This window comes from Myotis yumanensis, unplaced genomic scaffold (assembly GCF_028538775.1).
Source record: "Myotis yumanensis isolate MYYU_CA2020_CCGP unplaced genomic scaffold, mMyoYum1.0.hap1 SCAF_5, whole genome shotgun sequence".
Taxonomy (NCBI): domain Eukaryota; kingdom Metazoa; phylum Chordata; class Mammalia; order Chiroptera; family Vespertilionidae; genus Myotis; species Myotis yumanensis.
The window spans coordinates 96,625,263-96,640,808 of record NW_027223756.1 but is presented as its reverse complement, the minus strand read 5'-3'; the positions used below and the strand labels follow the sequence as shown (position 1 = coordinate 96,640,808).

The following is a 15,546-nucleotide window of genomic DNA, read 5'->3' as shown; positions in this document are numbered from 1 at the left end:
CTCCACAAGATGAGAGGGACTGTACGTGTAGAAGTAACCGGCACTCACATTCCAAATGATCTTAAAAAAATACAGGATATCAATAATACTCCGAGAGAGGCCCAGACCTTATTCTGGCTGAGCAGAGAAAAGAAAGGACCATTAGGTGAGTACCTACTACTTCACATGTTTGATCTCATTGGAACTTCCCAGCATCCTGTGTGGCAAGTATTATTCCCATTTTGAGAGGTGAGGAAATGGAAGCTCAGAAAATTTCAAATAATTTGAGGGAGTTTGATGATTTGAAATCAAATGGGTTTACTTCCAAAGCCCAGGCTCTTTCCATTACACCACGTTGTAGGTTCTCGTGGGTGAAGAAGACCAGCCCTTTCCCCACCATTTTAAATATGCATAGTCATGCCTGGCCACAGCGGCTCAGTGCTTGAGCATCGACCGATGAACCAGGGAGGTCACGGTTCGATTCCCGGTCAGGCACATGCCTGGGTTGCGGGCTCGATCCCCAGTCGGGGGCATGCAGGAGGCAGCCAATCAATGATTCTGTCATCATTGATGTTTCTCTCTCCCCCTCTCCCTTCCTCTCTGAAATCAACAAAAATGTATTTAAAAAAATAAAATATGCATCCTCATTTCTTGAGGAACGCAGGGTATATCTGAGAGGTCTATTCCCCTGACCCTGTGGTGAATGAGTCTCTCTCTCCTAAAAGAGGGGTGGCCAGACAAGCACACAAACACCGACCCAGGCAAGCAAACCCAAATCCTCGGAGGGGAAATTCTCTCTGCCTTGGAGAAAGGGGACTCTGCCACGTATAGGAGAGGCCCTGTTGAATGCCCCACATGTTGACCTAGGGGATCCATAGTCAATAGGTTGTCTAGTTGGCCACAAACACCAAAGTAGGATAGAAATACCTGGGCCATTTCCGTTGTTGATCTAGCTAAGGGTATGCGTTAAAGAGTTTGTCAGCATTGTCTTCTACATATAAGTGTTATCTGGGTATGGCCTCAATAAGCAAGCTGGGTTATTAGTAAGAGTTTCTAGTAGGATTATCTGTGTTTAACCTCAATTTCCTTATCTACAAAATAAGGGGGTTGTTTGAATGACTTTTAAGGCCCTTCTATCTCAAAACATCTTTAATTTTGTGTGGCTGTTGATGTGTGTGTAGGCGATATTTGATCACCTAAATCACATTAGTACCATAAACACATAATCAAATTAAATCCACAATCAAGAGGAATAAATAATCAAAAGGCGGTATTGCACTGTATTCTCCAGGGTAAAATCAGGCTGCAGAGAGGGGCTGCCGAGCCATCCAAACGGGGGCTGGAAGAGAAACTGTTGAACCCGGGCTTCTAAGTCCTTTATATCCAGTGATTTGAGCTCAGAAGAGCTAACAGGACAAGAAACTGTCTGTGCAAAAGAAAGAATTTTGAAGGAGTCACAGTAGGAAGGCACCACTGCTGTGCAGTGAGGGCCACCAGTGGGGAGTGGGGAGGACCCCCGAGGGGCGCGGACAGCTTCCCTGTTACAAGTAGGCGAGGGTGAGGGACACAGGAGCTTGGGGCTCACGAGAGTCCATGGTTTGTCAATAATGACAGCCATTCATACTTGAGAGGATCCAGTCTTCATTAAAAAAGGTGTTCTTTTCCTCAAAAAAGACATAGTAGACATAGAAAGTTATAATTATTTCAAAGTACTTGATATCAGTCTCCCCAATAGGTTATATGGGGTGGCATACGTCCACGTGAGAAAACTACACCACAAGCACAACTGTTCAGCAGCAGCAGAGCAAGAAATGCATCCAAGGAGTGGGTTCCTGGGGTCGCTCCAGCCACCACCACAGGACTTTTCCAGGCTTTAGCAGGTCCCGCTGGCTCTGCGCTGAGGCTGAAATTTAATGATGGGGAGGGAGCTCGCTCTCTTGAGAAATGCACAGGACAGGTCAATTGTGGAATTCCACATGGATTAAAACTGTCGCATGGCCTCAGGCACGATCGGACAGAAGGTAGGAAAGAATTAAACGTTATGAGCTGGTGAGCCTCCTCCCAGAACAGGAAAGGCAGTCAGCAGGGGCCCGGCACCGGGAGGACACGGCCTCAGCTGTCCAAGGCGCTCTGCGTTTCAGAGGACACGGTCTTCACTGGGGTCCAGGCTCAGAAGAAAGGACGCCGGATTTCCGAGCTTTGGGAGGTGGTGGAGGTGGGACTTTGGCTTCTCTTCGCACGGGCAGTGGGGGAGCAACCTGAGGGAGCAAGGAAAAGGAGACATGAGTCCTCTTTCTTCCCAAGCCTGCCTTCTCCACATTTCCAGCTCTGCTTCAGCTTCTAGCTAACCTTTGCCAAGTGGAAAGGGAAGTGAGGCTGATGTATCCTCCCTCGTTTGCCTTGAGTCTGTTATACGCCAGCACTGATCTATCCCCAACACGTGGGTTCTGGGCGCTCAATAACATTTGTTAAAGGAATGAAGGCAACCTACCAGAGGCCATTCCGGAATGACCGTCACCCACTCAGAAGTAAACTCCTAAGTATAAACCGGAACACTGCCTGTGTCCCCGCTCCACCCTGGGTGGGGAACGGAAACGCTCACGCTTCCGTCAGATGAGAAGGCCTCCCTGCGCCCGCTCCTTCCCGCTGAAAGCTGCCCTAGCTTCTGTGGTTTCAGGAAGAACCAAGAATTGAGCAGTGACAAGTCCTATGGGAAACCTGTCCACTAAAAAGCCTGGAAAGGCCAAGGCTGCGTTCCCACGAGGGTGCTCTCTGGCCCCAGTGCCCATACCTCCGAGGAGTTCCTCTGGCTGCTTTTGGGGGGAGGGGGAGGAGGCAAAGTAGCAGTCACCAGCGCATCTGTCTGCAAAGATGGGGAGCCTAGAAAGAATACAAAGGAGATGAAGACAGAAAGAATTCATAAGGAATCTCATGGAACTTCTGGTTGCCATGGTAACACCTGAACCAACCAGCCAAATTGCTAAGCTCACAGTCCATGCTTACTGTGGACGGAATGAAGACCTGCTCACCCCTAGTGACAAAGGCAGTGCCCTTCATTCCCCGGAAGGCTTCGCACGAAGCACTGTTGTAAAAATTCCACTTTTCGTTCAGGGTTTTTACCATTAAACTGATGATGAAAACATTTCCTAGGACTTAGGGTATTACTCTGTTCTCTGACGTTCCCCAAGTGCTTAAAAAGTCACATAATCGGTGGCCTATAAATACGAGTTAAATTTAACTGAACTGTCTGTTTTATCCTTTAAAGGGTACGATACCCACTTCCTCCAGGAAACCTCACCTGCTTCTCTCTAGCTCTTGGTTGACCACTGTCTCCCGTTTGGCGCAGCGACTTACCCTGCAGTGCTCCCCTTACCAAGGGTGCCTTGGAATTCTCCTCAGGCCGTGTGGCCGTGAGGAGCTTATGGGCCTATCTCTTGCCCTCTCTTTGGACCCTTCCCTAGATAAGGTACAGGGCTATCTAGTCAGTAGGTCATAAGGAACTTGCATCCTCTCTGGTCCTGCCTGGATCGACCTCATTTAGACTTTCATAATTGGAAAGGGGAGTGACGCCCCTTGGAGCACGAAAGAAAAGGTTAATGAGTCCTAGTAACCCGAGGGCTCCTCGCTTTGGCAAGGACTAGTCTAACTGCATTATACCCATGACCACTGAACTGGACCAGCTTTACATATACCTTGTGGCTGTTTTGGTAAAAAATTGCTCAGATTCATAAATACACTCCATTCTTAGTAAAATGAATATAAGGGATTCATATACAGGAAAACCTACTGCCCTAGCTGGTTTGGCTCAGTGGACAGAGCATCAGCCTGTGGCTGAAGGGTCCCAGGTTCAATTCAGGTCAGAGGCACATGCCCGGGTTGCAGGCTCGATCCCCAGTAGGGGGCATGCAGGAGGCAGACAATCAATGATTCTCTCTCATCATTGATTTTTTTTCCTCTCTCTCCCTCTCCCTTCCTCTCTGAAATCAATAAAAAATATTTTTAAAAAACCAACAACAAACTTACTTAGGGTCCTGGTAGCTTTAGGAGTGAGGGGAGGCGGGCTCAAGGGTGTTGACGGAGGAGGTGAAGAACCATGAAACGGTGCCAGCCGACTGTCCAGCAGCTGGAGACTCTTTGGCCTTCGTGCTCTTCTGGCTGGACTCTAGCATGGGGGTGGGGGAAACAGGAAAACGTACTCACGGTGAGCACGGCTGAACTCATCAATGCTGAACAGCCTTGTCTGCTGAGCAGAAACGTGTTAAAGGCGTAATTCCAGGAGCCATTTTAAGCTTAGCCCATTCCCATGAGGTGGCCACCCTGGCAAAGACACTAACAGCAATTCCTGAACCACAGAGTGTTTCCTGGCCGGCTGTGGACTTGGTTTTGACCACAGTTGGATTGTGTCGTTTAAGCTGGAAGTGAGCCACCCTGATTCTCAGGGAAAGCTGGTCTGGCCACACTTGATGTGGCTTTACAGAAGGAAAAGCACCTTTTATTTTTTTTTAAGTTAAAAGAAGAGAAATGACAATGTTTAGACTGACTCATGGAACATGGTGGCGAGAACCACATGTTTACACTGTGGTCCAAGATCTTACGCCATTGTTGACTTAGATTCTCTGAACAGGCTTTTCTTAGCACAGGCTGAGAACTGCCCCTGCCACAGGCTGTGGGTCCTGGGAAGGCCACGGCTAGGCTTCTGTCTGCTGACTCGGAGCTGTGAGGTGAATGGCAATGTCCCTGGCTACAGGGAATGCTCTGGAAAACCTTTGTCGCGTCCCCCCACCCCTTTTCTTACCATCAGATCAGGCTCTGGCGCTTTCTCTGCAATGACCTGGGACTTGCTCAGGCTCCATTCTTTTCTCTTGGACTTGCTGATCCGGTTCTCATTGTCCTCTTTGAGGGGCACATCTTCCACTCGGGCACCTGACGAGGCCCTGCGCTCCACAAGTGGCTCCAGGACCGACCTGTCAGCGGAGAACACGGACATATCACTAAACACTGGTCACCCAACAATCCAAATTCACTCCAAAAGACCAGGGGTGATGACTCCTTAACCTAATCTTGACCTGTGACCTTCCTCTCAGGTTCTAAAGCTGAATTTCCAGCTGCCAACTGAACTTCTCAAGGTAAACATGTACAGAAGTGAGACCATCCAAAGTACAGGAAGAAAATATTAGTGACTATTTTATCTCAGGAAGAGAAGGTCTTATTAAACTTACAGGCAAAGACAGAAGTCACACAGTAAAAGATCAACGGGCAGCTTTGTGTAGAAGATAACAGCACATGCTCTGCAGTCAGACAACTGTGTTCAAACCCTACCTATACTTACTTGTTGGATGACCTTGGGCAGATAACCTTGTTATACCTCACTTTCCTTATCTGTAAAATGGGGGTAATAATAGTACCTTCCTTGTAAAGTTATTACAAAATAATCTGAGTATTCCTTAAATGGTTTTTAATGGCAATGAGAGATTTTCAAGCACAGCAGTAAATGCTGATTCAAGAACCAAAATTAGATCCTATGTATAGAGTGAGTTTTATGAGAAACAGGAGAGTCTCAAAAATCACTCCACAAATTATTTTTATTTACAAAGGGAAGAATAGTAACTACACAGAAAAGAAAATGAACAAACCCTAACCACATGATCAATTAACATCACCATTAAGAGAAAAAAGGACATAATGTGCTTCTGGATATAATACCGGAAAAGAACTCATCACACAAAATTGTATAATCTGAATCCTAAGCATAAGGAAACTCCCGAGTGAAGGGAGGTCCCATGAAACAACTGGCTCATAATCTTCAAAGATGTCAATATTGTGAAAGACAAGGAAAGACTAAGGAAACTGTCCTAATAAAGAACAAAGAGACATGGCTAAATACCATATATGATCCTGATCGGATCCTGTGCCTGAAATTGCTATAAAAGACATTGGAAAACTGACAAAACTGCAATATGAGTTGTAACTTAAAGTATTATGTCAATGTCAAATTTCCAGGCTGTTCTGCAGGGAGTGGATATCTATATAATAAAAGCCTAAGTGACCGTTATGGGAGAATGACCAGAACGACCAGTTGCTATGATGCGCTCTGACCACCCAGGGAGCAGATGCTCAATGCAGGAGCTGCCTCCTGGTGGTCAGTGTGCACCCACAGGGGGAGCGCCGCTCAGCCAGAAGCCGGGCTCACAGCTGGCGAGTGCAGTGGCGGTGGCGGGAGCCTCTCACACCTCTGCAGCAGTGCTAAGGTAAGCGAGCAGGTGAGCGGTAAGGAGCAAGGGGTCCTGGACTGTGAGAGGGCGCAGTGAACGAATTTCATGCACCAGGCCTCTAGTATAACATGCCTGTTCTTACATTATGATGTATGTAACCTAAGCTCAAATGGCACAGTGAGGTAAGAGGGAGGGGGAAAGACAGAGAAGAGAAACAAATGTGCCAAAATGTAAAAAAAAAATAAAAAATGGGGGGGGGCGCTTAAAAAGATACATCTTTATGATGGGTATCATTTAGAACTTAGGAATGGGTATTTATTTATTTTTTAGCCCTCACCCAAGGATATGTTTACTAATCTTAGAGAGAGAGAAAGGGAGACAGAGACATATCGATGTGAGAGAGAAACACTGACCAGCCACCTCTTGTACGCACCCCTTCTGAGGACTGAACCCACAACCCGGGTATGTGCCCTGACCGGGAACCTTTTGGTGTATGGGATGACGCCCCAACCACCTAAGCCACCCAGCCTGGGCTGGAATAGGTATTTAATAATTCCTAAATTGATTTAAAATTGGTAGGTTTTGCTTCATAAAAATAAGAAGTGTGGAGGGATGCACAGGTAGAGCGCAGAGGGCTTTTAGGACAGTGAGATCATTCTGCAATGGTGCATGCATGTCATCACACATTTACCAAAACTCAGAATGTACGACACCAAGAGTGAAGCCTAATGGAAACTATGGACTTTGGATGGTAATGATGTGCCAGTATCAGCACCTCAACTAAAAAAATACACCACTCTGGTGGGGGATGCTGACAATGGGGGCGCTGTGCGCGTGGGGGCAGTGTATATGGGAGCTCTCTGCACCTTCTGTTCGAACTCACTGTGAACCTAAAACTGCTCTAAAAAATAAAGCCTATATAAAAAGACATTTTAAATAAGACAATATAAAAACAGCAGCTATCCTCTCTTAGTACCTAAAAATTAAAAGCTTCTGTTCAGCAGAAAGCATCATTAGTAAACTAAAACTATTTGCTATACATATTTTTTAAAATTGATTTGAGAGACAGACATTGATTTGTTGTTCCACTTATTTATGCAAGTATTGGTTGCTTCCTGTATGTGCCCTGACCAGGGATTGAACCCGTTGGCAACCTTGATGTATTAGGACGATGCTCTAACCAACTGAGCTACCTGGACAGGGCTGCCATACATATTTTTGATGGCAAATATCTTTAATATATGAGAACTTTTACAAATCAAAAAGGAAAATATGAGTAGTTAAAATATTTTAAACTTATCAAAGTATATAAACAAATGTTTCATAAAAAATATCCAAAATTTTAAAAAAATTTTAGTGTCACTAGTTATTAAATACACAAATATTAAAACAAGATATTTGGAGAGGATAATCTGGAAAAAATTTTTTACATTTTATTTTGAAAATTTCCAAACATTTAAGAAAGTGGAGATAATAATAATAAACTTCTATATATACATCAAAAATGATCACTTACGGCCAACCTTGTTTCTTACACACCCAGTCTATTCCTGCCCCCATAGATTAGCTGGAAGTGACTCTTGGATGTCACATCATCTCATCTATAAATATTTCAGTGCCTATTTCTATAAGACAAGCCCTATCTTCATAGCATAACTACAGTCCCGCCATCATTCCTAAAAAATTAATCATTTCATCAAACATCCAGTCAATGGTCAAATTCCCTGATTGTCTGGTAACTGTTTTTGTAAGTGGTTTGTTTGAATCAGGATCCAAACAAGATTCATTCAGTGTATTTGGTTGATATCTTCTTACGTCATTTTAAGCCCTTTAAAAGCTGTACGTGCCCTTTCTACAAAATAGATTTTCCCTCTGTGTGGCAGGATGAGAACGTCCCACTGGAGCCACAATGGGAGATGCTTCTAGAATGCAATTTTTTTTTCTTATTTCAAATTATTCTCTCCTCTTCTGAATCACTTTTTAAATTTATTTTTTAAAAGATTAAATCTGAATTTTTTATTTTTTGGTATTTTCCAATTGTTACAGAGAGAAAAACAATCATCACCCAAGACTCTACCAGATCAATTATTACTTTACTTGAGAGACTGAGAATAAAGGTAAAAGACTGTGAGTCACTAAATCAACAAAGAGATGTGAGTTTCAGTAGGGCCTAATTATGAACCAAATTAAACCACTAAACAGCTACATAGAGTTATTTACAGTCCCACAGTGTCTGAGTTATTTTTTTCTTATGACGACAACTTCAACAATTTTCCCGAAACATCAAAGATTAAATTTTTTTTAAAGTTTGGTTTGGAGCCCCTACTTCGTGGTGCTCTAAGCAGGCACTTAGCTGGCCAGCTGTGTAATCACTCCGGCTTCCTTAACAAGATGCATTGTGTTTCATAAAGCAATTCACTTTCTGGGCCTTAGTCTCCCATTTGCCAAACAGGATGGATACATTCTACTTTCTGCCAACGAAGAATTGATCCCGTACAGATGGAACACCCATATCACCACGGAAGTTTAATGAATACTGTGCCATAACACTGGTGATAGGAGACTCAGGGTCATCAGGTGTGAATCCGTTTGAGCTGTTTTAAAGACACATTCTAAATAAGTGTTAGAAAATATTATCAATGACGACTTCGTACTCACTCGGGAAACCTGGGCAAGAGCAATAACCCACTTGCCTGGGGTTCCCACACAAAGAGGAGCCCATTCACCTGCTTTGTTTACTGCCCTACTGTATCTGCAATTATGGAGTCTCTGGTTTTTAATAGCAACTTCAAAACTTTGCTTTTTTGAATGGGACAGAGTGTATTTCAAAAAGGAGTTAATGAACAGAACAGAATTTCTATGCTTTCTAAGGCAGGTAGTACCTCTTTATGGCAAGAAAAAATCCACAGAAGAGAAAAAATAAATGATTCAGGAATTATTTAATATTTAGGACTTCAAAAGATTAAATACAGGGCAAATACTTAATAATAGTGAATATATAATAAAAATTATATAATCACTTGTGTTTCATATATTGCATATGGCATTGCATATTGGTATTTAGTATGTCAAGAATTACCACAAAACCTCATACTCTGACTAGGTAATGTGAGCTTCCAGAAATGCATTCCTCATTTGATCTTCACCAAAAGGCCAAGAAGTGATCTGAGAATGCATCCTAATATAATCAGTAAGTTAGATGTACATGTACGCATGTTTGCTACAACTCTTAATAACAAAAATGCATTTTATATTGATACAAACTAATGTTTTATATTGAACTATAATAAACTTTTATGATTATCTGTTTAGAAATAATGACACAGCTTAAATATTTTATAGTAGGAGAAGGATGAATTAAGGTACATTTGTACAATGCAATGATATGTATCTATGAAAAATTATATTTAATTACATAGCAACACGGAAAATGCTGATAATAAAAAGAGAAAGAGGAAAAGCAAATTACCAAACTATATTTTTGCTATAATTGTAACTATGTAGAGCTACCCATGTCAAGGAAAAGGATGGATAAGCAATTTTGGAATACTAAACATTTGATTTCCAGGTAGGGAGCCATTGAACAGGTTATTTTTGTGTGTTATAATATGAAATTACAGATCTATGAGTAAATGGTGAGTCAGTTGGCTTGACTTATTTCAACACTAAAATACATAATGAAGTTACACAATGAAGTTAGGTATTCATCATGCATATTCACTGAGGTCACAAAATGGTACCTGCAATGCTTCTGCACTTATGTACAATGTCCATGTACTTTTCCTGTATTACCAACTCAAACTTAACAGTGGTTACTTCTGAGTGACAAAGTTATAAGCCTTCATTCTTTCAAAAGTTTCTAATACTTTGAAAAATGTCTACATATACATATATTAACTTTATAATTAGCAAAATATTATTTTAAAATAATACCTTTAAAACAAAAGAACACATCATAAATGCACTCCTTCAAAATATTTTAAATTTGAGGCTGTGGAAAGGCACTCTGTGTTTCTGGCAAGGAAAGCTCCGTATCACAAAGCCATCCATCCTCCTAAAGTTAGTCCATAAATGGAATGTAAAAGGGAATCCTAGACAAATTAATCCCAAAGTGAGCAATGGGTAAAACTAGGCAGGTAAATTCTGAAAAGGATTACTAGATGTTAAAAATCTTTTAAGTCTATAGTTATTAAAACTGCATAACAGCAGTGGATAAACACAAAGGTAGATCAAAAATAAAAAGGGAAAAAGTCTACAAATAGGCTAAAGAACATATAAGAGTGTGATATTTTAATAAGGTTGACATTTCAAATCAATAGAGAAAAGACAGCTTGCTTATTAAATGTTATAGAAAGAACTGGGTAGTTGTATGAGGGGAAAAAGTTGGCTTTACACCTCACACTTTATATTAAATTCCAAAGAGTTAAGATTTAATTGTGAATAGTGAAACCCTAAAATTAGTTTCTTGTAGGGAAGGCCTTCCATCACGATATTATATGCAGAAGTTATAAGATCAAATATTAATATACTTGGTTACATAAAAAAGTCAGAACTAAAAAATTAGAAGCGAAGTCAAAAGATAAGGAGATCTGCCCAGCCAGTGTGGCTCAGTGGTTAATTTTTGAGCATCAACCTATGAACTAGGAGGTCACGGTTGGATTTCCGGTCAGGGCACATGCCCGGGTTGCAGGCTCAATGCCCAGTGTGGGGTGTGCAGGAGGAAGCTGATCAATGATTCTCTCTCATCATTTATGCTTCTATCTCTTTCTCCCGCTCCCTTTCTCTCTGAAATCAATTAAAAAAATACATATATATACATATATATATATATATATATATATATATATATATATAACAAGGAGATTTAACCAAACCACTATGCTGTACACCTAAAACTAATACAAAATAATACTGAATGTAAACTATGATTAAAGAATAAAATTTTAAAAAACAAAGGAGAAATTATGGGAAACATTCAACTCATTTCACAGACATGGCCAACATCCAACAGAAAATGTACACAAAATATTTGACCACAGTTCATAGAAAACAAAACACAAACAGCTACTAAACAGATGAAAAAATGATAAACTTCATACAAGGAAAATAAAAAAAAATCCCTATTCCAAGAAAATATTTTCCACCTACCAGATTGGCAAAAATTAAAGAGACTGGTAATATACAATTTGGTGGCAAGGTGCAGGTGACCAACCAGGCATGTATGTTGCTGGTGGGATTGTAAATTGGTATAATCTCTATGGAAGTCAGTTTAGAAATAATTTTGGAAATTGCAACTATATAGGTTTGACAGAGCGATTTTACTTTGGGAATTTTTCTCATGTGGATATATTTATATATTTGCAAAATAACTGATTTTTAAGATTCCTAGTTGCTGCATCAATTAAATGACCACCAACAGGCTCTGGTGGCATGTATCCAGTGCAGACATACCACAACATGTTTGCAGCTCAAAGTAAAGAGGGGCTCTCTATGTTCTGAAATGGAATAGTTTTAAAGATCTCGTAAGTGAAAAAAGCAAGGGAAACAGAGTATTACACGCTGCCATTCATAGAATAAGGAAGTGTGGGGAGAAATGTGTGTTGAGGTATTGTGTGCACCCGTGAGGAGCTGCTGGAAAGGCAGCAGGAACCTGGACGCTAACATCGCCTGCCTCTGCAGAGCGGGACTGGTAAGCTGGGAGGCAGGGGTCCATGGGAGATGCTTCATGATAAAGCTTTTTGTACCTTTGGAATTTCATATCTTGGGGTTAGATTAACTATTCATGAAATAAGTTTAATTTTAAAATTATTTTTTAAAATTAAAATGATAAAAAATGAAGCAATAACTACAAGTTATTGTGAAAAAAATCAATCAGAATGTGATTAGGTCGATGTTAGGATGTGACACTGTTATGGTTCCCTCTCCCCCCCACCCCCCGTTTCTCATAGCTGTTGTTATCATTATGTAAATAATGGTTTTCCTCATGAGGGAGAAAATAAGGATGACCCAAAGGCTAATAACCCATGAACTCTGAATTATTTCCCTTGTGAGGATAAGTATCTACATTGACCAAGTCTCACTTTGGTACCAAAAGTAAATATTGGAAAGGAGTTACTCCACCCCTCCCGGCAATTAAAGATCAAACCTTACCCATCGGATCCTGGCCTGGAGGAAGCATTATCGGACGAGTTAGAAGAGGTGGAAATCACAGAGGATGTCACCGAGGTGATGGACAATCTCCGCAGCGTAGACGACATGATGTAGGGCAGCACCATGGACCCCGTGCGGCTCTGCTTCCTCTCCGTCAGGTTGGGTGGCTGGAGAACACATGCCCCCCCTGGTTAGCTGGCCCAGAACTCAGACCATATGAAGGAGTGCAGGCCCCGTTTGCTTGTGGCAAGTGCCCAACTGTATTGGCTGGCACCCCATTCTGATTGGTTGGTGACTGTGCTGCTTCAGTTGTTAAATAATGAAGCACTTGTATTCTTATTTATAAACACAACTTATGTTAAACCTACTTTGTTTCTAAGACTAGAAAAAATACACCAAATTTGCTGTCAGCCACATGAGAGAGAAATAACCAATATGTTCGCCCACCAATAAAACAGCAAAATCCTCTGCCTGCTTTTCCAGATTTGCTTCTTTCGGGCATTAAAAAAAAGTGGAGTATTATAAACATCATGCAGCCAAAGAGTAAGTTGGGATCATAGTACTGGTCTAGTGTTGTCTCATTGGTCATAATTTACCACTGGCCAGCCTCCAGATTCCCATACAAAAAAAAAAAAGAAAGAAAAGGAAAGGAATATTGGCCTAACAGGAAAGTTTCAGACTGAAACTGCAGACCTGAATCTCAACCTGGTGAATCTCAGGGAGTAAGGGAACACTGACCTACCTTCATGAGAAATTTCTCCAGTGGGACATTGAGCCCTACATGCCACCATTTCAAATTTACATGCTAATGTTGACCTGGGTCTAATCGAAACCAACTCATGAGGTGAAAGTCACAGTCTCTGCCTGCCATCTAGGAATTTGTGTGGAAGACAAATTTTCCTAGGAGAAAACTCCTAACTGGTGGTAGGTTAGGAGGCAAATTTCAGGAATTCATGATTGAACACTCAGATGATGGAAAGAGATGATCAAACAGACTCTCTGGAGAGAAAGGTAGTGGAGATGGAGGTATGGGAAAAGAAGAGAGAAGTGCAGAAAAGAAATCTAGAGCTTGATTTGAGGAAGAAAATCTGAAAATCGGAGGTTCCGGAATAAGGCAGTTAAATAGAGCAGGTGAACTCATGTTAAGAAGAGCAGGTAAATGAAGGTGGGACCGAGCAAACAATCGACTGCTGAAAAGGTTAACACACGCACCCTCCCACCCAACTTCTCAAGAGGAAAAACAGAAATTTGTAGCTGTGAGAAATGTGTTAGAATGGTCAAAAATTATGAAATCAGCTACATGCATTGTAAATGTCCTTCACAATTCTTTCTCACTTCAAAGGTGTCAAGAGTGAAAACTTATCAAAATAAAAATATATTAGAAAAAACTGTAAGAATTGGGCTAAGTCAGGACAGGAACAACCAGTGTCTGGGATCAGGGGCACCTCAACTTCTAACAGAGTCATTCTCATAGCGCGGGCTCTGCACCAGCAGCATCAGCACCACCTGGGAGCATGTTAGCAACGGAAATTCTCGGGCCCAGCCCAGAGCGATTGAATCAGAAATCCTGGGGATGTGGCCCAGCAACTTGTGTTTTCACAAACCTTCCAGAAGGTTATGAGTGTTGTTCAAGTTGGAGAAGCCCTTGGTAGCAGGAGGATGGTAAAAGGTCATCAAAAGTAGACCATGGCTTCTCTGACATTCCACCCCCATCACCCGCCCCATATTTTCATGCCACCTACGCTACTTTGACTCATTTGGCATCTGAAAAACCAGTCAATACTATAAAAGGTAAGAGAGAATAGAGAAAGCTTAAAGGCTACTTAGACAAAGCCTACCAGTGTGATGACCCCATAGAGCCTTTCCACTTTCTCCTTGAGTTCCCGGAAGCAAGAGGACAAACGGTTGTGCAGCGGCTTGAGCTGCTCCGTCAGCTTCTCCCCATGGATGCGGATCCCCTCTGTCAGCAGGGGCATCTGGAAAAAGGGCATGGAAAGACTGCAATGTGGTTTTGGATGAGGGATCATTCAGATTTGGGGAAAGACGGGGGCTGGGGATGGACAGGTAAACAGGCAGACACAGCACATATCAAATGAGAAAGCTACTTGTCAGTGCAGTGCTTGGGAGCTGAACGCCTTGAGTCAAAGAAAGCAGAGAAATGCATGCACCATGGACACAGGCAAGCCCTAAATGGCGGAGGGCTGCCAGACAAGGCAGACCCATCTGAGCCCAGGCCTTTCTGTGGATGAGCAACGATAGGCTTAAGCCTTCGCTGGCGTGGATGGCTGCACTCTCTCCCACTGTTCACTGAAGGAGTGAGAAAGAGAAAGACAGGCCAACGTCTCTCAGGTGACACAGGTCTAGAGTCTCATCTCTAAAAGGGCCCTCTTAACACTGTGCAGTCTAATGGATGCTATTCCTAGGCCGCTTTGCCAAACAAAGGGATAGGTTGTGATTCCATGGTGCTTTTTTAAAAAAGGGAAAGTAACCCTAAAAGTGAGCCGTAGATTTGAGCCCCAGAGAAGATGTTAGACTCGTGCACTACAGCTGCCCACGGAAGGCAGTGGGAGCTGTCCAGCCACACACCACCCGTGGGCATACCTGTAACGCTATCAGTCTCTTCAGCAGCTCGATCTTCTCCTGGTCTTCAGGATGCTCCTGCAAGTACTTTTCTGTAAAAAAAGCCTAAAAGCAGAGCACATGGGAGAGTTAATGAGAACACATACCTATCTGTGTATTCGGCCCTAAAGGAGGGGAGGGAAGCCTGGGAGGCTGAAACATGCCTTCTGTCCTATGTCATAAACCAGGAACGACTAAGTAACAGCACAGCCTTCATCCATAGTGAACAATTCAAAAAAGCAGGTGCTATTTTGTGGTCCTTCTTAACAATAAACACACACACACACCAATCAAGTAATCAGGAGCAGAGAAGAATGTCATTCCTTTTTTGGGGGGTGGGGAGAGGGCGGATGAGGGCAGGGTAGAAGAAGGAGAAAGGGAAAGGCACCAGCTTGCTCCTGGAGTAAGAGCTAGAATGTCATTCCTTAAAATAACTATTCCAAAAAACTAAGAAAAGGCCAAATGACCATATCAAAAAGTTATGTGTCAGATTAAGTACACAGGCATTATAAAGAAGAGAGCAAAAAACTAACAGACTGGAGATGTGGCTGATGGATTTTCTGCTCTACCACGTGATACAGGCTGT

The 15,546-nt window shown here is 42.3% G+C and overlaps 1 protein-coding gene and 1 non-coding gene across 3 annotated transcripts in view; one reads left to right on the top strand and one right to left on the bottom strand.

Annotated features, from left to right (window-relative positions):
* Positions 1-1,227: 1,227 nt before the first annotated feature.
* DOCK5 (dedicator of cytokinesis 5) overlaps positions 1,228-15,546 on the bottom strand; it is a 207,977-nt gene continuing 193,658 nt past the window's right edge. For both annotated transcript variants that reach the window (XM_070416608.1, XM_070416609.1), the window contains exons 46-52: positions 14,943-15,026; positions 14,180-14,317; positions 12,342-12,508; positions 4,775-4,943; positions 4,003-4,141; positions 2,771-2,859; positions 1,228-2,237 (exon numbers count right to left, since the gene is read on the bottom strand). In XM_070416608.1, the coding sequence (XP_070272709.1) occupies positions 2,133-2,237; positions 2,771-2,859; positions 4,003-4,141; positions 4,775-4,943; positions 12,342-12,508; positions 14,180-14,317; positions 14,943-15,026 (891 nt within the window). In that variant the 3' untranslated portion in view covers positions 1,228-2,132. The remainder of the gene's footprint in view (positions 2,238-2,770; positions 2,860-4,002; positions 4,142-4,774; positions 4,944-12,341; positions 12,509-14,179; positions 14,318-14,942; positions 15,027-15,546) is intronic.
* Positions 12,855-12,968, top strand: LOC139011894 (small nucleolar RNA SNORA23). Its single transcript, XR_011471707.1, has one exon. It is a non-coding gene; the product is annotated as a small nucleolar RNA SNORA23 (small nucleolar RNA).